Raw genomic sequence first — 27,971 nt, forward strand, 5'->3', positions numbered from 1 at the left:
AAAATAACGTATACATCTGTAACACTTTTATATTGAATTATCGTAATTTTCTTCAATAAAAAGTACATTGTACTATTTTTGATTATCTATTTTGTCCATTAACATTTGAATTGTGTCTGCATCTTCAAAAGGATTGCTATATTCATATTTTTTCCTGAGTAGTTGCTGCAACCAATTCTGAAAAGCAGCTTTCTGTTGAGACTCGTAATCTCTTTTTCCATGACCTGCGAATATTAAAATGAAGCAAAAATAAAGTCAACAGTTTTCTTAAACAGCTATTTTAAAAATGCGTGCGTTCTGCATAAAAGTACATTTTATTCAAGTAACATTAGCAAATAAAATAATAATAATAACAATAAAAAAATGGTACGTTGAGATATTTCTAAAGGCAATTTTACAACTAGAAAGATGTAAATTGCCTAAAAATATATTTACCTCCAAGACAGGAATGTCCATATTGTTGACAACCCCCTGAAAAAGTAGAATAAATTATCATTTTAATTTTCACTAATTATCCTAATTGCTATTTTATGTAATTAGAATAAGTATTTCATTCTTTTGTTGAAGTAAATATCAATTTTCTTATTAAAAAGTTTTGAAAATTTCTTTTTGTATCAAAAGTTTAAGGGATTATTGGATTAAATTTTTAAAATTTGAAATAATTATAAATAAGACAATAGCAATTCAATCAATTTTTAAAGAAACAGAAAGAGATTTTTAATTTAGAAAATCGAACATTTCTTTTTATTGCTCTTCAATTTATAGTTAATCCATTAGTTTTTGTTTTTATTTTTAAATTAAATTTAAAAAATTTATATTATTAAAGATTTTATAAATATTTTAAAAGATTATTCGAAGAAATTAAAAACAAGATTTTTCAAATTCATTTTTTTTTTTCATGTCAATTTATTTAAAAATTTTCTGAAATTCTTTCACGTTATTTATTTATTTTATAAGCAAATTAAAGCGAAATATTTCTTACTATAAAAAAGAAATAAATAAATAAAAAATCGAATTGGGTAACATGGATTAAAACCGCTTCTCTGATCAATATCTTAAGAAGCTGGATATGAGCAACAGCACAGATGAGTCTATGGATTTTTTGATTAGGGTGAAGTATGATATGCCGATGACATCTGTCTTTTGTAAGGGAAACATTGCATCTTCTACAGTTGCAGCAACTGTTATTGATAACTTTTATCAGCGAAAATTACAAGCAGATGACAAACATTCTATCCTTACAGGGTTAATTTTGACAAAATGGGATCACCAAGTCTTTTTTTTTTTTTTTTTTTATCTCGAGTATTATTTCCTTTCCATTCCAAGGAATTTTTGATGAATCAGAAATTATGGTTTTGAAGACGAGAAGAAATTTTTTTGTTTTTAAATTACACACTTACCTGACATTCTCGGTTCCAGTCTAACCATATGTTCGAATGCTTTCAGAAATGGCGGCATGCTAGGTAAAGGCTTTCCTGGAAATATGTTTTGGATTATTTCAAAGTTACTGATGTTATTGTGTAGTGTTTTTTTTTGTATAAATTATTCAAAATATTACACAAATTAATGGCCACCTCAAAATTCAATTTAACTCACCAAGGTTTTATGAATCTTTTTATCAAAAATATCGAATTCTGCATATAAAAAAAAAACTATTTGCCAAAATAGTAATAAAAATTCACATCATCTAGACTAGATACTGACTAAATTTTTACTCTCAAAAGCCATCATTTCCCAATCCAAAATAAAAAATATCCCATTGAAATAAGTACTGTTAAGCCCCATTCAGAAAGAAACGATATGAATTTTACGACATTCCTTACAGGCGTTATTATACTAACATATATAAAGTGACGATAGCCAAGTGGATGTTATGAATATCGTGATTTATTCTAGTACTGTACGATCAATATTCTAAGTTCTAAATAAAGTCTTGATTTTTATTTATTTTTTCCTCATAGTATTGACTATTATGCCAATAAATAGACTTACAAAAATTCGCCTTACTTTTCACCAAATAATTAATATTATTTCAAGATTTGAAAACAAACCAACCAACCATCGTTCGTGATATTTATTGATATTTGTTAACGATAAATATGTTATGTACTGTAAGTGTCTATACCCCTGTGTGTTAGCATCTGTCAGAGAATGAATATGTATCATTTAATTATAATTATCAAGAGTATTAAATCACGAAAACTATTAATTGTTTTGCTGATTTCACTTATTATTTTTAATATATTATTACTAAATATTTCGAATTTAATCAAAATATAACACTCAAAATGTCCTTAAAGTTTAGCTGTAACTAATATAGGTAATCTGTAAATATCACTCGCTGCCAATTGATTTGTTTTACTCGATTTCTCGAGTTACAGGCAATTTGTAAGTTATATAATACATATATATATATAGTGTGTGTGTGGGCGTATGTATGTCTGTGTGTAGTTTTATTATGGAATCTGCATAAAATAAGACATACATTCCCATCCCACTGTCGTCCACCCGTCTACCCTTAGTTAATCTCGAGAACGGAGTTAGATAGATGACAATAGAGATTTTTTTATAATTTAATACACTCATATTCTTGAGTGACGAATGATTAGAAATAATAATTGAAACATAATAGCGTATTAATAAATTTACTTTCTTCTATTTAGCTTTAATTTTCCACAGTAAATGCCGAAGCTCGAAAAAAAGGAAAAGAGTTAAGAATATCGAAAGAGATTGCCAGTCTCTTAGGAACCGTCTAATTTACTAAAAAGAAAGAAAAAAAGATATTGTATAGAAATAATTAGCGCTGAAGGTATTAGCATTGTCAATTCTCTTGTAATCTTATTAACAAAGATAATATAGAAACAATAAGATTGTCGTCGAAAAATGATTTTCTTTAATGCTACTTTGCTTGACATTACGGCTCTGTTAATGTAAATTATAATGGTAGGAAGAATCTAGAGACACTAGTCAATTAATAAAGTACATACAAGACTAAATTCACGAAATAAAATATTGAATTAAGTGAATGACGATAATTAAGTTATACGTAAATGTAAGAGGATGATCTTTGATATATTTTTTTTTTTTTTTTTTTTTAGATTTTCTGTGTTAGAGTTGGTTTAAATAAAAATTGATATGACAGATCCAAATGAGGGATGGACAGGATCGTTGTTGAATACATTAACTCGGAAACATTAAGAAATTACTCAACTTAGTAATACGAAAGACGTTTATATTTACGGACCATGCATTTTTCTATAATCTGTTGTGTAATTTTATTATTGACGATCGCATGTAGAAAGATCTAATGGATACATTAAAAATATTCAGATTCAGCCGAAAGTAGCGAAATTTCACCTGAAAAACAGATGAAAATTCTACAGATTATTTAATAACTGCTCGATTATTAAAGTTTTCTTTTTCATATTTAAGAATTTATGTAGATCATATTTTATTATCGAAGGTGCATGTATGGTTTGTGGTTTCCACCTGTTCTAGATGTTTAAGCACATGGTTTATATTGTGCTTAAACATCTAGAACAGGTGGAAATTTACAAGGCCGCCCGCCATATAACGCGCCCATAAACTATCGCGACGTCCCCACCGCCTGGAAGTATTTCTATGAAATATAAACACCCCTTCCTTTCTTCTTACGTCATACACCCCTTCCCCTAAACACGTGTTTGGCAATCCCCTGTATCTTCGCAGCAGTTTGTTGTCTGACGATGCCCGTTTAACACGGGCGAAAACGTTCGCACTTTGTGTATAATTTTCTCGCTGGTTCGTTAGGTTTTTGCATTGTTTACTTTTGTCTAATATTAATCAGTTGTTAATTTAAAACTTAAATTAATCGCAAGGAAGCGTATTCAGAAGCAAAAATTTTATTCTGAAATCTTTGTTTTTCTGAATCATTACTTAATGCCAAAAAATCTAATGTTTTTTTATTATTATTATTAAAAGAATTAAGCATTATTAACGTTGATTTAAGATGCTAGTAACTAAAAATTCTTTAAGACGATGTAGAAATATTTGAACACGACTTAATGATGGAAAGAAATTTAAAAAATATAAACTAACTCATAAATAGTATTATTTATTATAGTATAAATTTGAAATAATTTTTATTCCTATAAGTACCAGATTAAATACCATCTTAGCCTCCTCGTTCGTATATTGACCATTGGAAAACTAGGAATTTCTACTCCCGAACGTGTTTAGTTTATTAAATTAACATAAAAATGTGAAATAAATTAAAAATAGAAACAAATCAAGCATTTTATGTTTCATAATATATCACAGTTACATTACAAAACAAAATTTTAACGATGGTTATTCGTAATTTTAAAAGCAAAATACATTTCAAAGGAATTGCGTGAACGTAATCTAACGAATGGAGTTAATTAGAGAAAATATAACAGTATCTTATTATTATGAAGCGAAGAGAATAACTTTTTTTCCAATAATATTTAACTTATACGACAACGTAAACTCACCTGTAGCATCTGGAAAGTTTGTCAAGAAGGCGAAGATGCCAAGTAGAACGATGATAGAACTCTTTGAAGGTTTGGCCAACATAGTTTCTTTGTTGAACTTAGGAGCGCAACTTGCGCAAATTTGACGAAAGGTGCTTAAATAAAGGGAAAGTATCTTGCGTCATCTAGTGGCACCGTTGTGCAAACAGGATCTTCATATAAATTCATCACCTTCCGTATGGGAGGTGGTACCAAGATCACGAACACAGGTAAAGTACCCCCGCAGACCACTCCTTGTCAACAGAGGAAGCTATTGTCATCAACATGCAGATATTTTATGACTATAAAGTAAACTGTGGATAAAGAATGGCTATTCTGTGCATGACAGACAACTCCGTAGATAAAGTGTAAGTAATGAAGAAAAAGCACCGTATTGGGAAATACCACGAAAACCTCGCTTCAAATATTATGATTGAGAGATTAAAAGGGAATCTAGTTTATTTTTATTTTTCTTTTATTATTTATAAAGGTTTGTTTGTTTAATAAATTTTAACATCAGACTAATGGCGAGATAGATGAATATTTAGAGATAAACTTTATCTACAGTATCTAGTTATTAAATAAGACAATATTTTAGAATAAATAAATGATAAAAAACTGCTTGATTTATCCATTCTTAATCAAATTTTAAACCGTTTCTTAATTTCTTTTTGTAATTTTTAAAATCTGTTTAATATTTTCTGATAATAAACGATATTAAATAATACATCCCGTTTGTATTTGCTAATTAATATGAATTTTTTTTTTTTTTAAATGTAGAGAAATTTGGCTTTATCATCGAGTTTACTTTATGGAAGTGAAAATTACATATTAATTAAGGTTAATTAATGTAAAATTATTTTCTACTGTCTATGGGACTAGCAGATTGAAGATTAATATGGGCTTATGCGTAATTAAAGTTCGAGACGAAATATCTTTTAATACTATTTAATTATGTTTTAATTAACTTCTGTAAAGTGATTGGAGAAGCAACGTGAATTATTTTATTATCATTTTTTCCTCTTCAATTTAGAAAATAAAACGAAATTCTTTCGATTAAAAAATTCTCAAAATCATATTCATGTATACATAATTTATCTGTAAATCTAATATATTAATTTAAATTAAATAATTTTTGTTCTCTTGCATCAAAAATGATTTATTACAAGGTTTGGTTTCGTTGGATAAGGCAACGCACGGACCATCTGTGAAGGGGGAGGACTTTCTATGGGAAATGGCCCCTATTTAGGTGCTGGACACGTGAAAAACCCCGGAAAACTCCATGTTGGAAAGGCCGATTCTGCGACCAATTAGTGTTTAGTTTTATCTACTTTACCACGGTGAACGTATTATAATATATATAGTATTAACCTGATTATTGGGCTGCAATTTGAAAAAAAAACTAGACCTATAAATTCCCACTGTCTTCCCGTCCGTCTGCCCGTCTTGATCACGAGAACGGAGTTAGATAGATTAAAGACGAGACAATATATGGAAACCTTAGAGGCAGGAGGCCTCAATTAACTATATACGAACTTCCGATGCAAACCGGAAGTCACGTTATTTCAATTCAAAAAGTTTCCCCTGGAAGTCGTTAGATGGATGACCGGCACGCCTCTATTGTTAAAGGAAAAGTATGATGTACAGGGGCAAGCCACTACTAATTTGAGGTGGAGAGCATATATTTTAAATGAAATAAATTAAAAATTGCAGCCCGGTATTGTGACGTTATCACAATAAATAATTGTTTAATTGTCAATTTTATAATATTTATATTTTTAAAGAATTAAAATCATTAAAGCCATAATAAATTTCCAGTTGATTGGAATATAAAATGTTTACTCTTTTAAAAATGTTTTCCACGAATATTTAGAAAGATGGGAGATATTAGATCTCCTATATATATTCAGCATTTGACAGAATGGGTCAATTTATCAGAAAATTCCTGTCGCTTATACTTTTAGTAATCAATATTGATCACTGAAAGTTTAAGTGATGTTACGGTTTAGCAGGACTAGTAGTTTTAAATTAATAATTTAAAAATACATAAATCTTAGACGTTGAAAAGATTTAAGAATCGCACGAACCTTACGCATTTCATACTTTTTTATAACGTGAAAGTCTAGGATCTTGATGAAAACTTTGAGCCTTAAGGATTTAAGGATTAATATAAGGATCTTTATCTCGTTATTCTATAAACCAATGTAGTTTATCCGGCGAATTTCAGTTCAATCTTGTTTTCTATTGATTTCTTCTTAACGTATGCGGATCATGAAGATCGAACTTCACCATCCATTTGCGAAATACATACAAATGGTAAGTTTTCTAAGTTTTAAAAATAAATAAATCTAATTTTAATTGACATCAGACTTCGTGCGGTAATTTTTCATAAAGATTTACTACTGAAATATTTATTATGTAAATTATTTATCACTAAATACACCGCCTACATTTAAAAAAAAATGAAGCAAGTATTGATATTTTTTTTATAATTAATTTAATTATTCTAAATACTTATTTAGATTAATTTTAAAATATTTTTTTATTTTATAACTTCATATTTATGTACTGTACATAAAATAATTCTTCTTTTATAAATAATTCCTAGTTGATGTACTGTAAAATTTATAAGTGAAGCTTTCGGGTTGGAAATTTGTTAAAAACTAGAAAATCAGTTGTGATTTCTTTAAATTTAATGGCATGCATAAAATATTACCGGTTAAAATAATACAAAAAAAAAATTAATAAAAAATTTATTAATCAAAGACATTCCAGATTTAAAAAAAAAACGAATAATTGAATTTTTAAGGAACAAAAGAAAGACTTCTTTGACATGTTTAAATGACGGAAATATTTTAATTAAGTTTTTATTAAAATTATTTAGATTTTTCTCAACGAAATTATATGTTAAATAGTAATTTAAGAAATAAAAAGTAAATTAAAATTAACGTTATATTCTATAAACGAGGCATTATTATTATTTTTTATTTTATTTATACCTTTTGAACAATTTAAAGTCATTAACATTCTTGTTTATTGGTTGTAAAGCTTTTTTCTTGTGTTGTGAATTAAAAATTTAAAGTTTTATAAAACAATTTGTTTATTTTTTAATGGAAGCAACAATTTCATACACTCTTTAGTATAAATTTTTAATTTTTTTTAACCTATTGAGTGAAAATTATTATTGATTATCGAATGAGATCAGACGTTAAGAAATATTTTTTTTTTTTGTTATAATCTTAAATAAAATACATTTAAGTAATCTGTAGGACTTTTTTAAAAATTAAAAGATGATGTTATAAGGCATCCTATCAGCAAAATACAACGAAAAACACTTAAATATTAACGGGATATATATCTATCAAGCTGTGTTGATTAGTGTATCGACCCAAGAGGGCCATCCGCTTCCATCCGGCCAATATTAGATATCAAATGACGTCATCAGAAACATCCCCTCCATAATGTTTTTCTTACAAATTGATTCAAGTTTAATTTTTTTTTTTTTTTTTAAACGATAGATCCCGTCAATAATTTAATTTCATTAAAAAAGAAAGGGAAGAAAAGTAATTAGTTAAGGGAAAGAAATTAGAAGTTTAAGAAAAGGCGACAGGTGCTTTGGTAGTAGTTTACTAAATTCAATTATTACTTTTCTTTCTTTCTTTTTTCTTTTTTTGGGGGGATATTTTTAATGAAAGACGGCATGAGAGAACGTAATTAAGATTTTTACGGCAGGCCTAATAGTAACATATATGAAACGAAGAGTATTGTAGTTCTTCAGAGTCGTAATTGTTCCTCTGGATAACAGTTAGATTATAGGGGAGATAGAAAATGATTACATAAATAATCCCACCGAAAAGAGAAATTTGTCGACAGAAATGTAATTTGACGTACATAAAACAATTAAAATACTTGTATTTTAAGCGAGATCGAACTAAAGTAATTGAAAGCTTGGCAATTTTAAATCTAATATTAATTCGGTGGTATCGACCTTCGATTTAATAGCCGTCTCCATTAAAATAATCTTAAATAAATATTACATATTTTACATGTGTACGATATTTATGCTAAGCGAGGGGAAAACACCATAATCAGCTGGGTTTATTTTTAATTATTTATATTCAATTACTGTTTTATTATATTAATAATATATATATATATATTATATAATAATGTCAGTTTGCTTTGTTATTAATTAGAGAGGAAATTTAAATCTCCTGCTATAAGAATGTCTGTTTGCATCTCTTATACAATAAAACCTCCCTAACCGGATAAAATGTTCTGTACCGGTTTACACGGGTTTTAGTATTATACCTATTGATTTAATTCTGAATTTATGAGAAATTATGAGAGAAATAATGCGTAAAGCAGCCTTACGATAGATGAATTGCATTCTTTATCGCTCTTTTTGGCATCTTCAAATACCAATTCTTAATTTCAGAATGCTAGTTTCACGTTTAAGACTTGGGGTTTGGTAATTTGAGAGAAATTTGATATGAAATTATATGAGAAAATGTGAAAAATTTATTAATATAAACTGAGAATTTCTCCAACTATTGAAAATTTAAACTCTCCCCCTCGTGTTTTAGTTTCTAAGATTTTTGTGCACAAGTAAACTGAAAGGCAAGCACAAGAAAAATGAATATACACTTGTATATATTATATCTATATACACTAGATGCATGTATATATATATACTATATTTATATCCTATACTGTATCCTGCATTGCTCGGGCTTTTAAAGGGGTGAGGAATTGGTGAGGTTGGATTGGAAGAGGAGGATAAAAACAATGGTCTTAGTAATTAAAATATACCTTTATTGATCCGAATAATTACAATAATGAAAGTATTGCTAGCGCTTAAGTTAACAGGGAGTGAGCTTTAAGGGTGGTTGGAGGTTGGGGATTCCTACAATATTTTTTCTATGGTGTCGAAGAATATCTATGCAAAATTCAGTGTGGATACGTTGAATGGTATAGAATACTTAATTTAATATACGTACATACTTTTATATATATATATAGATAGATAAAGATAATTATTACATGTCTTGATTTGAATTATTATCAAATTAGATATCGTAATTTACTTAATGTATAAAAAGTTAAGTTTAATTAACGTTAATTATTCTTATTTTATAGAGAAAAACGTGAAAGGTTAAATTTAAAACTCAACTTTCTTTATTTTAAGGTCTTAAATTAAACTAAAAACTTTGTGGGTTTAACGTAATTGACAAAAAATTCATTTCAATTAGTTAGTAATTCAAAGTTTAAAATTAACGTTCGTTCAATGATTAGACTCTAGGGAATCTGGTAAATTCTGATCTAGCATAAATAATTATATCATAGACGAAGTTAAGGCTCGATTCGACGTTAATTAAATGCTCTAAGCAAGCAAAAAAGTAGTGTATTAGGAAATATTGAACTGGAAGATTTTTCAAAAGTTTAATAATACTTAAATCTTAAAAAAAATCGTGGAATTTATTAACGAGAGACTTGTAATTTGGCACGTAAATTAACAGAAATTAGAATTTTTATGGGTTTAAATAATTAAGATAAAAAAATATTCGTTCCACGAATAATTATATTTGTTTAAGATAACGTAAGATCAATATTTGCATTAAAAAAAAAAGGGATTGGTATTAATACAGAAATCTCAATGTATGGTCGTATTCATAGGAAACTTTCAGAAATTCACGTTAGTTCTGCTGTTCAAAAGTAAACAAAAAACAGGAGAGGAATCAATTGAAAGAAAGCAATTATCAGACTGAATTATTTCGATCGTACTCACTACAGAATCCATTGTGCGAGGTGTCAATGTTGTATTATATCAATGGCCATTCCCTTCTCGACAGTTCCACTCGTACGGTCTTCGAAAGGCCCAATTAAACTTTTGTTTACCATCAAACAAAACGAAAACTGTCAAGTGAACTTGGCAAAAGAACTTTTCCTCTCGATGATATCTCTCACAAGCATTTTTTCCAATTAAGGATTAATTTAAATATCCAACTACTAGCATTGATCTTCCCAGAAGAAGAAGAAGAAGAAGAAACAAAAAAAAGAAAAAAATTTACTTCAGCCGGTATTGAAGTAAAGAAATTAGAACAATCGATTACTTTTAAATGTGAAAGGTCGAGTGACGTTCATAAATTTAGTTTTTTTCCAACTAATTTAAGCCATTGAATAAGTTAAAACCTATTAAATCGATGTACGACATGACATTTTTTCTCATTCGGACGAATGTATTTTATACGAACATAAAAATTATTAAATATTGTAATAAGTTGTGATTAAAATCATAATTTTCTAAGTACCAAGATGATAATTTGTCACTTTTCTTTCCACGTTCGTGTTTAATTAGTTATTAATTATCCAATTAAACGTAATAATAAATCCTTTTTTTTTTAAGGAATAAAAACGTCGCGGGAGGAAATTTCTTACATGTTATATACTTTTACGTGACTAAAAATTTTCCACAGAATATGTTACCAATATGAACCCGCCCTTAAAATGTTCTGTTGTTGACGAAATGGCATAATCGTTAGGTTCGTGTTTATGACTTGTTTGCGAAACTCCCTACTTTAGTCGGGTAATAACTCGCTTAGCGAATACGTTGCGTGCATATTGAAGAATCCTCTTTCATGCTACTTTATTGAAGTTTCTTAATAAGATTGAGTTAGATAATTTTTATGGATTCGTGGAAATTTGTAACTCGATCGTTTCAATTATTAAAATTTTGCCGAGTTTAATAAAATAGAATTTGACTAATTACAAAATCTTTAATTTTCTTTTACCTTAAAAAAAACACAGGGAAAAGATGATTTTCTTGCTGATTGATTTCGATCCTATTACAGTTTACCTGTAGAGATTGTTAGGATTTCGATGGGATAAACACAATTGTATCCATTAAGTCTGTATGTTACGTCTTTTCTTTCTGTTTCTTTGGAAGCTTTTTTTGCAATACTGTCTTCGCATTGAAGGAATATTTTTATATTTTTTCTATCCTTTTTTCCTTTATTCTTAAACCTAATTATCCTTTTTTATTGATAAAAATTTGCTTTTAGGAGAATTTTTTTTCTGGAAAGCTTTTATTTTATCTGCTTTTAAAATAATTTCATGCTTTTATTGAAAATAATAGAAGTATGTGTGATTTTACCCACCGATTTTGCCCACCCTCTTTGAACCTTAATAATTCCTGTGCTTTTTGTCGAACGTTTCTGAAATTTTGCGGGGAGATTTATGTATTTGGGTGATCGATGCTATTAAATTTTGGTGGTTAAAGGTCGAGGGGGTGAGGAGATACAAGTGGGTCGTGTGTCATATCTCGAGTGGGATCGAACTTAACGACGATTTTACTCGTTATTAGCATTTACAATTTTTAAAAATAAAAATCCATCCCTACACTCAAAATTAAACTTTTTGTTATTTTATAATAATTAAAAATATAAAAAGTTTTTAAATAAAATATAACAGATGGCGCCACGTAGTTCTAAATGTTGCCGGGAAAGTTAAGCAACTCGTTGCTGGATTTTTTTTTACTCGGGAAACGTGAAGAATGTATCCCATTTTTACTTTATCTCAATCGAAAAGGAGAAGAAATTATATAAAAGTTAATCTAAATCGACTTAATTATTGTAGATCTCTGTTGAAAAATGAATGTCATAGTTAGCATTAGCTTCCTTAATGATTAACGATACACTATTTAATCCAAAATAATCAGAGTATAGCGAGCGTGTAGCCAGAGGAACATCCCCGTATAGGATTTGATATTATTACAGTCGTGTAAAATGACCGGAACCAGAACATTAAATCTAACGGTTTAAACTCCCCTGATGCTTCACTCAATCCTAGAGATAATTGTGTAGTAACAGATCGAAACCCAAAATCGAAGGTGGCAAAGTGTTTCGAGTGGAAGAAATCTTTTGATAATATAGTCAAAGTTTACATACGAACACTAATCACGTAGTTTCGATTGTAATGGCATATCTTGCGCAATTTACTCGGTAATTACGGTTAATCTCTAGGGCCGATTGAAACCTTCCTTTAACTGTGAGTAATTTAATTGATCGATGTAGTCATGTATAGTGAGAGAATTATACCGCGACCAATCGCACTTTACTCTATAAATGCGTAAGTTTAACTGACCATAAGATTATCCAATTATAATTTCCATATTATTTGACTTTATGCGATAACCAAAATGATCTGTTTACTCGACACTCCGCAGGTATCATATAAATGAAATCTTGTTATGCTCTAAACATTTCTACTGGACAGACAGATTTGCCAAAATTGAATTTATAAATTCATTCGTTAAGGTATAAACATTGTTATTGTATTAATGATTCCATTGCAATAGAGAATTAGCATAAATAGAAATTGGGTTAAGTCTACTGTAAAATGGAACCCTTTTTTTTAAAAAAAATAACTCAATGAATGAGGTGAACAGAACACAATTGTTTAAACAGCTTAATGAAGTATAAAACCTGCTTAGTTTTTGTTTATTTTTATGTAAATATAAACGACGAAGAATAAGAATATTCTATAAACGAAAATATTATTTTTCATTGACGTAACAGCGATGTAACTTTTATAATTAAATTTTAGATGTATGATCGAGGTCTTGCAGTCTCTATACAGTATTATTTTAGTTTCCTTTTTGTATTAAACTGCCGAACAAAAATCTCCTCGGTAATTTTCCGAAGTATGTCTTTCTGTTTTTGAGGCAGTTTCTTTCTAAGTTAATTCCGGTTCTGCACTTTTCTTTGATCTTCTCCGTTTCTTTTTCGGTCTCTTGAGATCTATTCAGACAACCAGTGGAACTACCTATCATCCTCATAACAACAAAGAGATCTATCCATTTCCTCTGCTTGTTTTTAGTTTTGTAATATAACTTTTTTTAAGTTTCTTTTTTACCTTTTAGCTTTTCCTTTTGACATGTTAATATTATTGTTCTTAGGATAATTCTCGATTTGTTCTCTTAAAATTTCTTAAAAACCAGTTTGAATTCTATTCATTAAGATTGATGAAAAAAAGTAACTGGAATCTATAATTTTCAGTTCCAAAGAGATGGAGTTTTCCTCTGAGAAATTCTTTCATTCTATAACATTTCTAAGGATGGTCAATTGTAGCGAGGTATTTCGATTTCTTACCTTTTATTGAGGAGGATCGTTGCCCTCGTTTTATACGTCCACATATTTCAAACTAGTTCCTCCGAGAGACAACTTTTGATTGAGTTTGTTATTGCTTTGGATTTGATTGTGTTTATATTTAGTCAGATTTTTTTTTTTACACGGCATTGAACAAATTTAGATTTCCTTCTAGCGCTAATAAACCTTCAGCGTCATGAACTTTGGTGTATCTCGCTCCCTTTATAGTTTGTCCAATGAGTGAAAGTCTTTATGTACACATGCCAAACGTGAATTTGTCTTTAGTTTGGGAATTTGTATAGATAATAAATAAGAACATTGTTTACAGGGTGAAAGTTTATATTAAATTTAGATATATTATGTATCTGTAAATTGAATCGAATGTTTACAGTTACATTAACTAAATACACCTTTGTCGAAAATTAGATTGTAAAGAGATATAGTAATTAATTAACTAATAAAAATGAAAGAATATTATTAATTGCATTAATATATCATTACAGTTTTCTAACATTTATATTTTTTTATAAGGCTGTGCCAGAAGATTCCTCTTGGCACAGCGCTATACAGGAAAATAATAAATGTTAGAAAGTCGTCACATACGTTATATATAGAACGAATATATATAAAAATGATGAATACCTTATACAGAATTTGTCAATGCCTTAAGTCAAATGGTTCCTTCCTCTATAACTAATGCGCACGAGTACTTAATCTAAATAATAGATACCTTTTTCGAATGTATTCGTATGTATTTATATTTTTTCTATAATTAATAAATATCCATAAGGTATTGTGCAATTAACACTTGCATACAGATTTCATATAATCAATTATAAGTATCCTTAACTGTAAACATATTTCAAAAGATTATATATAAAATAGTCTGTATTAAATTCCTTTTGTGTTTCAGTGTGGATTGTATTCGTTTTCGTTACAGTTAAATAATTATAAGAATCTTTAGGAATTAGTTTATAGGATCGTCCATAAATTACTTAACGCTAGTGAAGACGGGGCCCAAAATATACGGAGCAAACCATCTATAAAAGATTTCAGGGATTTTTCCCTTTCCAAAATAGAAAACGAGTACACATATTAGATCATTTTTAATGAAAATTAATGGAATATAATTAATGTAAAAATTTGCGTTACGCTCTTACTCAAAATTCCCATCGTATAATACCTAATTAGCAATTTATTACCGTGAAATAATGTTTCTATACTCCTTTAAAAAATAATAAAAAGAAGTTTCATTTTGCCCTATTTTTTTCTATAAAATACTGCTTAAAAATAATAATAAATTGGAATTATTAATTATCTTAAATTGGCAGAAAACAGTACAAAAAATAACAAAATTTAATATATATATATATATCTGTATACAGTTTAAATGATTTTATCGCTTAAACAAGAACATTATCATTTCTTGTAGAAAATTAAATCTAGTGATATATGAAAACAGATTTCCAATTACGTTAAATCTAGAATTCTGTTTGCTGAGATAATACATCTGCTTCCAAACTCTAATATAATTGTCATCTTAAGTGAAATAATAATTCTTTTCAATTCTTTTTTTCCCCCTTTGCTGCTTTAAACTTAGGCTGTGAAGACCGCTATTCAGGAAAAAAATAAATAAAAGAGGAATGCAATATTTAATTGGGAATTTTGTTTTGTTTTGTAACATCATTATTTATACTTAGAAGATCAAATTTTTATATTAAAAATCTTACTTGCTCTATAAATTTAAATGGAAATCATTATAATTAAATTGAATTTAGATTTAAAAAAAAATAACTTAAAAATAATTTTTATTATTTAAAAATATCAAGGAGATATTTCATTTTGAAAACTTTAAGGAATATATATATATATATATAGCAGAACAGATTTTTTTTCTATTGATTGTAAGGTTAAAGACACTTTAATACTTTATATATGTCACTGCATCAAGTATTCTCGATTGATTTTGAGTAATTACATATCTTCCATGCATTTATTTGCTTTGAATATTATGAAAAAAGTCCATAACGTGTAATTAAACTGATTTTTTTTCATAACGTTATCCTCTAGAAACTAATAAAAATTTTAACAAGTTTGAAATTTCAGGACTTCGTGATTTCCCCGAACACGTATAAAACGATACTATAAAAAAGTTGCGATTTAGTTAAATTTCTATATTACTGAATATGAGCAGTTATATATATCAGATGCTTTCAATCCAATGATGTAATATGCAATTGAAAGTGCAATGCTCTATCTAAATAGTAATTGGATTTTGGTAATATTATATTTTGATAAAACGTGTATCAAAGTGTAAGCTGTACTTTTATAAAATTGTATTTTATTAGAAACAATATTTTAAGAATAAAGTAAGGACTAAACGAATATATTTATATCCATAAATTCATAAAGTTAACATTACATTCATCTCAGACAAACATGCTTAAAATATTAAAATACGCGCACTCTGTAATCAAATACTTATGTCACAATTTAGGGCTGCAATTTTTAAATATATTTTTAATTTATTTAATTTAAAATATATGCTCTCCATCTCAGATTAGTACTGTCTTGCCCCTGTAAATCATACTTTTCCTGATAACAACAGAATCATGTCGGACGTCTATTTAACACCGTTGTGGAGGAAATTTCTGAATTGAAATCACTTAACTTCCGATCTCTACCGGAAATTCTTATATAATTAATTGGGGCCTCACGCTCCTAATTTTTCTATATCTACTCTCTACTTTTATCTATCTAACTCCAGATTCTCAAGATTAAAGCACATGTGTAGGGGATACGGTTCTCTCCGAAATTGGAAAAAATAAAGAAATTTTACCATTGCAATTGTCGTAAAGTTATGTAGAAGTGGCCCCTGGAAGATCTTAATCCATCACTGTACATTGACTAGCACTGTATACCGGAAAACAAGCGAGTTACACTAACGATTTCTACTTAAGTATATCTTTACATAATTTATTAAATCTATAGAAGCTATAAAAAAAGCAAGTCTTAACAATAGGTGTATAAATTTAAACCTACACCAATTATATCGGGAAACAAAGAAGACCTATTCTTAACACCAATTTTTATTACTACTAAAATTTTGCAAACATCGAGTCACGTCGTTTCAAGCGTAAATATATCATCGAATCGATCGCTTAAAAAAAAGGCAAAATGATAATTTTGTGTAAAGAACATGAACTGCTATCTATTACAACAACTACTAGTGACATTCAGACAGGATAAGAAAATTTAATTTATAAACTTAGACGTTGTACTAACTCACAAAATACATAAGCATCATATCGTGTTAGCGGCAGCATGGATATAATTTCGAATCAAGTTAAAAAAAAATTAAAAAATAATAATTTTTAAAGGTGCTAAAATACGGAAAGCCTTGTAAATATTTTATTAGAAAACCTCACGATGATAAATAATTTAAAAATCTACTCCCCCCATCTTCCGCTTTCTTAACGTATTTATCGATTTTTAAGGCTAAAATAATGAAGGAAATTTGTTTACTTTCAAATTCTTAATGAAACAAGCAATCTAAATTCAAGCAATTATTATAAGAAAACACTAGAAGCCATATCTTATTTATATATCCAATTTTCTTATGGTGTTCCATCATCTTTTATGAACAAGATCAGTTTTTAAAAGAGTTAAATTTTTCAAGACAGTTATAATTTATAAACATCAGAAAATCTCATTAAATATTATTTTTACTACTCGGAACTTTTCTTTTCTATTTTAGAAAATAGATTTTTCGAATAATTAATTATCATCTAAGCTTCTTTAAAAGTTAGTTTATATAAATGTTTTGTACTTATATACATATGTATATATTCCTCCAATAGAAAATTTTATTCATTACACGATTTGCATATATTATTATTATTTTTTTCTTCCTGTTAAAGATTAAAAATTTTAATTAATTAGATTTTTTCCCCTCAAATTTATAGATGGTTTGTGATTAATATTCATTAGTTTGTAGGGAAAATTTAATTATAGTGGAATTAGGAAGAAAAAATCGTGCGGCATAATCAATAGAGACTAAAAGGAAAATTATAATTTTTGAAAATATTGTCAAATTAATGGGCCGATCGATACGTAAGATGCATAACCACGTCACATATTTACGAAATTTGAAATTTTTTAAATGGAAACGTCGCAGCAACGTGTAAAGTACAGTACATCTGTACTTTACTGTGTTATACTTCGACTGAACTTTTTACAACTTAAAGCGTTATCTTGAGGCAATTAATACATTAAATATTTAAAACCCTTTTTGGAAAAGATAAGATTTAATTAGTAATAATCTACTCCCGAAACTTCAACGTTTAGATTTTATGCTATTAAAAGAACGCTTTTCTTTCATTTGTTTGTAGTCAATAGAGATTCATCCTATGTCCTCAGAGGGTTGAGCTTTCTGATGTTATTGATCAGTTAAACCAATCACTGTTAATTACAAACAAGAACCAGAAGTTTCCGAGTCGTTTAAAAGGATGACACAACAATTGAACGTGACTTAAAGTAAATTGTTCTTCTTAATTGTTTAAAGGAAATGTTGTTGTGTAACGAGATACCAAATGACTTTATACAATGAAATTGTATGCAAAATTTTTTTTTCTGTCTAAAAGCAGATCGTATATAATTTGAAATCAAATTCGAGGCTTGTGTTTTCCACAAGTACAAAGTTCTAATCTCATACTAAATTTGCAGAATTATTTATGTAAACACACGAATCCAACCTACACTTAAATATAATATAAGCGTGCACTCGAAAATAGGGATGGGTTTTAGAAATTTGAATATATATCAAAGAGATTTATGTTTTGTTCAGAATTCGTGATTTTTTTTCCCCTTTTGAAAATGGTCCATTAACCAAATTACCAAACATATTTCTGAGAGAATAACAGAAAAAACCAAAGAGAAATGTCTATTAATCGATATAACACCTACGTAAACTCGGTGCCATTTATTTACGACTCGTATAATAACTGTTTAATGTGAATATTAAAAAAGAATTTTGGGGGTTTTATTTTATATATTTAGAACAAACTGATTATTTATCAATATTAAGATTGATGAGGATTTGTTTTATTTGCAAAATTTCTACATAAAAACTGTAAAAGAAAATTTTGACAGACCACCTGATGATCAATGGATGTGGTGCAAAACATATCATTCGTGTATTTGAAGTATCGTACTATTTATCTTCGTTTGAATTCAACTAACATGAAAATAACATTTATAACTTTTAAATTTAGCATCTGAAAATATTCATTATATACAATGTACGATAAATTGTATTTTTTTTCATTTATGAAAAAGTAGAAATTACATTTTAGTTGTTACTTTATTGTTAATGCCATTAGAAGATGCAGATTTATCATTGGAATAGTAAATTTTTAAAATAAAAGAGGACATTCAATTCATTTATATTTATTTTTTAATGTTTTAAAGTAGACAGGAAGAGAGAATATATTTTCGGAAGATATTTGTCGTTAAATTTTGTGTTTTTGATTATATATTCAAGTAATATTTTAATAATTAAAGTATCTTCAATTAAAGTTGGCAGGAGATTAATGAATTGTCAGTCGTGTGTCGTTTTTAATTAATTAATAATAATAAGGAAAGTAAAATTAGATTGTATGGGTGAAGTAATGTATGCGTATGGGTTAAGTTAGCATTCCTGCAAGATGGCATCTGATTGATTATTTTGACAAATTGTTTGTAATAATAATAGTTTAATTAAACTGGAATAGTGTATTTACTCATATAAACATGTAATCAAACATTTATTAATTAAACCACTTAATTTAATTTGATACAAGCTACCATTGCTGTTTCGTTATTTTCTCTTTCAGACATTTTATTATACTGTATCTTCGATTTCACTCCATTTAATTCAGTTTCAATTCACTTTCAGGTAATTTGATTCCGTTTCAATCTAGATAAATGTAACCCAAATTCATTTTCACAAATTTTAATGTGAAATTTCAGTCTGGATCCAAGTCATTTAGTTTAGTGTCGACTGAACTTTGACGTCGGTTGTCATTGGCGTAAAATTTCTCAAAAATTAATTTGAGTACACAATTTAGTTATCGTGATAAATAAGTATTTAACAAAAGGCATCCAATTATTTAAAGTCATTCTTGCAAAATGACGATTTTCGACAGTCGATTGGTTATCTAAAAGGCACCACGCGAAATTTTCATTGTTCTGAGACTGTGAAGCAGTTACTACGGAAGTGATTAATCGATTTTGGACACATGTAGAAAGGTGTGATAAATTAGAGTGAATTTATCATAAACGTAATGGTGGACTTGCTTTTGCCATTCCTGACTGTAACAAACCGGTGAAGAATGTGTTCCGTCCTAAGTCAAGTAGTGGGTGATGAATGGCATCACACTAGTGATTGTTGCAAAAGGTTTTCTGTTACAAACGATTAAATGGTTGCCATTCTTGCCTTGAAGAATGTCTTAGAGTCTAAATTAATTAAACTGCATTGGTTCGAGTATTGGAAAACCCGAAAAACTAGAGAGGTGTGCAGGCGATCTTTTAAATTTATGTCGTCTATATCTAATTGATGACAATAATTAGATGGTTAAAGAAGCGAAAATATCGGGTGTTGATGGGTAAATATGAGCAAACTTAATGTCTATTTTATAATAAATTATTCTTTCAAATTTAATAACTTGAATTACAATTACTAGAACTAATTTTTCATCAATTCTCAATGCATTTTATCTCATATGTATGACTCAAGTTCGTTTTTTTTTTCGTTATTAAAAATTAGTCATGGAAACCACCCTTAGGCACACTACACTTATACGTGAAAGTCCTAGTTTTGTATTTATTTTTAAACAAATCGATTTTGAACTATCAGCTCCATCTCAAATCCCATACATGCCAGCTAAATCCTCTATTATCCCAAGTTTGGCGAATTGATCTCTTTTTTTCTTATTGTTTAACCCGACAGCAGGCCAAATATATCATGTTCTTGAATTATGTACTTATATAAAAAAAACAATAAGAAAGCTATAATTAAAAATTTATAAATTAAATTTTTTTAGTGAAAATTAAAAAAAAACTCTCAGTAGACTTTAGCCATTTTAACAGTTTTTAAATAGTTTTTCCCAAAATTTCCTATCTTTACTGGAATGAAACTGTTGGTGTAAAGAAATTCAGTCTGTATCTAACATAAAAGCCAAAAATAGAGAAAAAAAGAACGAACTCTTTCACATTTATAAATATAGCAATATAGAATCAAAAATAGATAAGTCTATTCAATAAGATTTAGGTTACAGATTTGATGAAAGCTCCTATTCAACATGATACCAGATCTAATCATCAATAACTTTCTTTCTAACATGAAATTCAATTTTTACATATAAATGCCTGACCCGAAAGAAAACAGAAAGGAAATTTATCATGTTTATGTTTCAAATAAAGTTAAAATAATCAGTTTTACTACTGGAAAAAATCTGAATTCATTTTTTTATCATTATTATTTATGAAAAATACTCCATATTTTCGGTCTTTGACTTAGTAATATTAATGTCACTTCGTAGATCTAGATGAAAAATTCTCCATTAAAAATTTCTCCACAGTTTATAGAAAAAAATTCTCTCATTTAAAATGTAAATTATTCCATATTTGAGTATTGTGATGTAGAATTTCTTAAATAATTTATAAACTTTTTTAGAAGTAAAAGGAGGAATCGAAAATATACTTTTTGTTCACGTTCTTGAGAAATTTCGCTAGTAAAAATTGAAATTCTGAATATAGATTCCAGCATGAGAATTCTCAAGGATATTATATTGTTTAGTAATACTTTAATAAACATAAATTTAATAAATAAAATATATTTATATACATATATTATTACATAAGTATATAACTTTAAACTGCCAGAAAATATAAATAATACGAAGAAAAATTATGCAATTTTTAATCATAGTTTTAATTTATTTAATTTAAAATATATGCTCTCCATCTCAGATCAGTAGTGTCTTGCCCCTGTAAATCATACTTTTCCTGATAACAACAGAATCATATCAGACGTCTATTTAACTCCGTTGTGGAGGAAATTTCTGAATTGAAATCACTCGACTTCCGATCTCTATCGGAAATTCTTATATAATTAATTGGGGCCTCACGCTCCTAATTTTTCCATATCTACTCTCGACTTTTATCTATCTAACTCCAGATTCTCAAGATTAAGGAAGGACAGAGACAGTGGGAATATATAGGTCTACAATTTTTTAAAATTGCAACCCAAAAATTATTGGCATATATATTAATTCTAATAATTGTAAATATAAACCAAGCTTAAATACTTTTATAAAATAACCTTAAATAGTTACCCAGAAAATTTATCCCGAAAATTGGAGATTTCTCAACCATATCAACCCTTAAAAAATCTGGCAACTTAAGATTTATAGACAATCTGAGGCATTTTAAAATTTAATTTTACAGACATTGGATGCTAAATAAATTTCCAAAACAATTCCCATTTACTAAGATTTAATCATGAAAAAATTGAGTGTAATGAAATATACTTTTAAATGGTTAAAATGAAATTGAGTAAAACTGTGTAATAAATTTATCTGTTATTTAGGATCCCTCTTAATTTGTCTCTCTTTCTCTTTGAAATACTGGAGTAGAATTCATTTAAGTTTCATTGGCGGTGTCTTTTTTTAAAAAAATAAAATAAAATTCATTAACTGTAAATTAAAAATTTACTTTTAACATATTTTTCTCGGGTGTATTCAATTTATATTTTAGTACTTCGGTTGATGACATAAGTAAAGAAACAAACAAAATTATTTTATTTCATGCAATTACGAATTGCTATTTAATTCTGAAAGGTTTAAAAAAGACATCACTTCAATTTAAAGTGCTTTTAAAATGCTACTTCAAGAAATTCTTAAGAATCTTCATTAATTATCCAGTAACATTTTTGAATATTCTTCAAGTTGAGGAATTCCATTTGTAAGGAAGAATTCTCTTAACATTTATTTTCGAGCCGTCAACACAAAAATTTAAGATCACCAAAAATTCCACAGAAAACAATTAAATTCCTCAAATTTATATTTTTGCAACGTTTTTATTTTTATTCATTTTCCCAATTAATTTTTTAAGTGGAATATAATAACCGAAAGATTGTATTTTAAAAAAAACACTGTGAAATAATTCTATGTAAAACTTGAATATTTACATCAATTTTTATTCTTTACACTTATACAGTATTTAAATTTATACTTTATTTATATTATATTTTTATTTATTATTTCTTACATTTGACTAATTAGTGCAATTTAAAATGAATTAGTATGATAAAAACAAATGGTAAATGTTTTATTGCTTTATATTTTTTTTAATACTTTATCTAGTCGATAGATGGCAAGACACGACTTATATCAATGCCCTTTTCAGCTTATATCTTATAATATATAATGCCTTAAAATGGAATAAAAATTCCTTTTTAAAATTGCCCGATGAAACAATTCATATTTTCCGTACACTTGTTTTTAATACTTAACAATTTCGAAACCACGTGACTTCCGGTCCAACACGGAAGTTCGTATATAGTTAAACGGGGCCTTCCATCCCTAACCTTTCCATATATGGTCTCGGTTTTCATTTATCTAACTCTATTCTCCAGATTAACGAAGACGGACAGACAGACGGACGATAACACAATTTTCAAATTTTAGCCTAATAAATTATTACGCTTGTAATCTATATTTAAAAAAAAAAAAAAACTCTTTATACTAGAGACTACAAAATTTTATCGCTTTGTTTGATTTAAATATTTTATGTATACTGTATATATATTTGTGTGTGTCTGTGTGTGTGTTGTGTGTGTGTGTGTGTGTGTGTGAGTGTGTGAGGCGAATTTTTTATGTAAATTTTTATAAATATTATATGATATATTATTTTAAATATTACAATACGTTTTTCCCCTGTAGCCTACATTTATATATTTAAGTTATTGCAGCCATTAAGTATTGTATATTCAGTACATAAATATTTACAAATATGTATCTATTTTTTTATTTATAATTTTGTAATGTAAAACGAATCCAGTTTTCAAATAGTCTATGTAATAGCTTAGAAAATAAATCCCGAAGAAACATTTTAAATAAAAAATTTGCTACATCAACTCAATTTATAATGTAAAAAAATTTATAAATAGGTAAGAGACGGAGGATATATTTTAAAAGTTTGATGATAAAATCCAGTCTTAGAGTTTTTGTATATTATTTTATGTAAGAATAAGTGGGGCGTTATCCTATGGGCAAAAAGGGCAATTGCCTAGACCAATCTTTTATTTAAAAATATATATATATATATTTTCCATAAAATTCCACCGAAGAAAAATATCTGAAATCAACACTGTAGAGTATATGGGGCCTTCTAATTTGAATTCGCCCGGGCCCCAAGAAGCTATAACGCACCATTGGTAAGAATAACTGTAGTTGAATTGTGTATTAGAATCCGTTTACACCGGCTCGGACTGGAGTTTTTTAAAAAATAAGACAAAGGCCCCACGCTCAGATGGCCCAAAATTTCAAATTTATAAGGAAATTTAATTTAAAAAAATTTTTTTGCAAATAATTAGGGGCCCACTAATAACATTTCCTCCGCAAAACCTCCAGCCGGCCCTAGTCTAATTACAATTAAAACTGTATGAAGTTCTATCCAATTTATTCTTTATTCAACAAAATTAAATAAGGAAAATCCAAAAACAGCATATTAAAAAAATAATAATAATAACAAGATTTATAAACGAAACGTCTCCTCGTAAATTAGTTTTCAGGAAATCTTGGAGTAAATGCAAATATATATAATTATGCGTATTGTTTGCTTTCAGCGATTTATAATCATATACAAAACGTCCAATTTCCAAGTTCAAAATCCGTGTAATTCCGAATTAAATACTTAAAATTTATTTGGGGAATAGCTAAATTTACATAACTAATTGAAAATCGTATTATCTGTTGTTATCATTAAACAAAATTTATTTTAGATCGATGAGGTTAATACCTCCGGGAAGATATTTTATAATGACCAAATAATACTTCGTATCGGGATATTTATGGTTTATGTATATAAATATAAATACGTACTTACAGTAGGATTTTAATAAATTGATTAATTTATGATTAGAAAATTGAAATATTTTACGGAACAATAAGAATATAATTTGGAATTCTGAAAACTTAAATTAGGTTCGTTAAAGTTTTCTATTTTCGTATACCGTATTTCATTCGAATATATTGTCGGAAACTTGACTGAAATCTAATGATATTTTCCTTATTAAATACATTGAAGAATCGTTAAGTAGCTTTGTCTCTTCAGCACATTTGGTTGGAATGGCAAATGTGATTTAGTTTTCTTTCCATATTGAATTCTCAGCTCGATGGCATTTTCAATTCTTTGGCATATTTCTAAACATCTTAGTTTACTTCCACTAGCTTTGGCACATTAAATGCGGCTTAGTTCCACTTTGTATATCGATGCCTTAAAATATTCTACCAACGATTCTTACTTATGAAATGTTAATGAAAGTTTGTTTAATAAAATTTTCTTATCTTTTTAATAATCTCGTGGGTAATTTTCGAATCAAATAAAAATGGGTTTGGATTTTTATCGTTGAATTCTCTTCATATTTATTAAAATATTCCAACTTCTTTCTTCTTTTTTTTTTTAGAATTATAGTCTCCATTTTTAATTAAAAACGATTCTCTTAGGTTTTTAACATTAATAACATCAGCTAATATTTTTAGTTTTATTTATTCGTTTGCTAAACATTATGAAAAAGTAACATCTCTTCCGTGAATGTTTTCACGCTACATAACGAAATCACATAGCATTAAATGATATTTTGTAATTTAATTTATTCGCAAAAAATTTTAGAATAAACCAGGGAAAAATATTAAAAATTTTAACTAGTAAATTATCTCATTTGAATTCATAATTTTCGGTAAGATAAATCTGTTCAGATTTCAAATTTAAAAGCCAGCCTTCTTATTAGCCACAGCGCCATCTGGATATTTAGTAGATAATATAATTGAAAATTATTGTCATTGGTTCATTTAAATTTGAATGATCCAATCGAAAGCGAAAATTTGTTATTTCTAGTTTTTTTTTAGTATTTTATACACTTCTTGATTTTGAAATTTAGATTATAAATACATCGCGAAATAAAAGGAATTTTAGACTGTGTAATATTGTATATCCTCTTACATAATTAACTAGGGTATTGTATCGTTCAATCTGTTCTGGTTTTTTTTTTTTAAAAAAAAGAGATGATACTTTTTAATCTTTGCTTTATCAATCTGGCCAACCACTCAGAAAATTCTAGACAATATCACTCCCATCTAACACACAAAGATATTCGTAAATTCCAAAGGATCAATTCTCAATTATCTCCTAAGCTAATCCAGCTTCTTACATTTTCCCGATGTTATCGAGTTTCCATAGTTTCAGTATTGATCCGTAAGTACGCGATTTATTTATTTATTTTTTTTAATATTTATTCGGTAAAATATTTTCTGTAATAATTATAAATTTATATCTATTCATATCCTTACTGTTAGCACATTTTTATTCGTTTGGATTAATTTATTCGGCGAAATCATCGAGAAAATAACTTATAAATTGTCTTTATTAAATTACATTACTGAATTTTATAAAGAAAAATATTAAAGTTACTTAAATTATTAACAGAGTTAAGTATCATCTCTATAAAATGTCTTCGGTTGATCTGAAAGAACCTCTAACGATATCTCTTAAATAGAAAAATGTAAAGAGAGAAATATGAATTTCAAGAAGAAAAATAAGAATTAAAATTATGAAAGTAATTACAGTAAATTTAAGTAGAAAGAAATGACTTCGGTTGGACAAATATACTCGTCAGAGCAGAAAATGTAATCTTCTCAATTGAAGACAAGCCGCTCATTAACAAAGGATTAAAAGATGCAGCTAAACAAGGATTAAGTATTATCCTTTCTCATAATAAAAGAATACTCCGATATCCTCCAGCAAATAAATTTTAAATCTTCAAATTAATTATAAAGTAAATAAATTTGTTTGTTCGCGAATTTTAAGAGAAGAAGGGAAAAAAAATCTGCTTTAATTAATTAAGAGAATGCAGACGAAAGAAGGAATAATAACAATATTTTAAAGGAAATTTAAACAATCCTTTAAAATATTTAATTGATAAAAATTCTTTTTGTTTTTTTTTTTATTTTCCTTCCTCTTTCGAAAGCTTTCTTTGTTTGTGGTAATTTTTCTTCGCCGAATTTGCATTCTGTTTACGCAAAGCGCAGACAAACACCACCTGACAAATCCCATCTAGTTTTCTATAAAACTACTTAATTACATCTTCTTGAAGTAATTTTGCTTTTAAATAACAAAAGGCGAAACTTTTGTCCTCCATTAACTGTCAACAGTTCCTCTGACGTTTTTTTTTTTTTCCTCTCCTCTTTTAAAATAGAAAAATAAAGGACGGATTTGTCTGAAAATCCTTCTGTAAGTAATATTTGAAAAAATATTTTTATTTATTTTTTTTAAATGAAAGCACTTAAAATAATAATAATTAATAAATAATTTATATATATATATAAAAAATCTAAAGCTGTTTTAATAAATAATTTCTAACTATTCGACTCGATTATTTTTAAAGATTATTAAATGAATGAATCAATTTTGCTTTTGCTGAATTGGTCATTTTTATATCATTTCCAAAGGGATTAGTGGTAAATTTCATTTAAGATGAAGTCATTTCCGGAAAAATATTTTTCTGGTAATATTATTTGAATTTCCAACTTAAAAAAAAAAGAATTAAAAAAAATTAAAATTTCTCAGTAATCTTGTTCTTCGTAAATTATTTACATATAAGTCTGTTACGCATACGTACATTCTGCAACAAAATGTATACGTTTCCTTGCATCTACTGTACTTCTAAATTGATTTAATAAAATGATGTTATATATTAAATATTCATTTTATTTACAAATTACAAAACCATGTAAAAGCGTTTTAATAAATATAAATTTTAGTAAGTTAGTTTTCTCTTGAAATTTGTTATTTTTATTCTGGAAATATATAAAATTTTTTGTTGGTTTATATTATAATACATTTCTTAAATTTTTAAAAATTAATTTATATAATTAAGGCTGGTATTTATTTTAAATAAACAATTAATTAACTGCTAACTAATATTCTCACTTATTAGGTGGTGTACTTATGAGGAGGTATGTGGATGTTGGATTCCCCAAAGGCTTTAGGAATA

At 27.5% G+C, this 27,971-nt stretch overlaps 2 protein-coding genes across 2 annotated transcripts in view; one reads left to right on the forward strand and one right to left on the reverse strand.

Moving 5' to 3' along the window:
* RpL8 (ribosomal protein L8) overlaps window positions 1-27,971 on the forward strand; it is a 263,507-nt gene that overhangs the window by 46,691 nt on the left and 188,845 nt on the right. The gene's annotated exons all lie outside the window — the stretch shown is intronic.
* Window positions 12-4,730, reverse strand: LOC136990071 (uncharacterized). The gene is made up of 4 exons (XM_067288420.1): window positions 4,494-4,730; window positions 1,401-1,475; window positions 436-471; window positions 12-224 (listed from the first exon to the last, which is right to left on the reverse strand). Exons 1-4 carry the CDS (start codon window positions 4,573-4,575, stop codon window positions 73-75), a joined length of 345 nt encoding a protein of 114 aa, XP_067144521.1. The 5' UTR covers window positions 4,576-4,730; the 3' UTR covers window positions 12-72.

Source organism: Centruroides vittatus, unplaced genomic scaffold, assembly GCF_030686945.1.
Source record: "Centruroides vittatus isolate TY-2023 unplaced genomic scaffold, ASM3068694v2 scaffold_861, whole genome shotgun sequence".
NCBI lineage: Eukaryota > Metazoa > Arthropoda > Arachnida > Scorpiones > Buthidae > Centruroides > Centruroides vittatus.

What these genes read in the sequence shown, in the direction of transcription:
- LOC136990071 (XM_067288420.1), bottom strand. Translation starts at nt 4,575, where the DNA reads ATGTTGGCCAAACCTTCAAAGAGTTCTATCATCGTTCTACTTGGCATC. An exon ending in ACTGGAACCGAGAATGTCAG is followed by an intron (nt 472 to 1,400) that starts GTAAGTGTGTAA and finishes CTACTTTTTCAG; the next exon opens with GGGGTTGTCAACAATATGGA. An exon ending in TGGACATTCCTGTCTTGGAG is followed by an intron (nt 225 to 435) that starts GTAAATATATTT and finishes TAATATTCGCAG; the next exon opens with GTCATGGAAAAAGAGATTAC.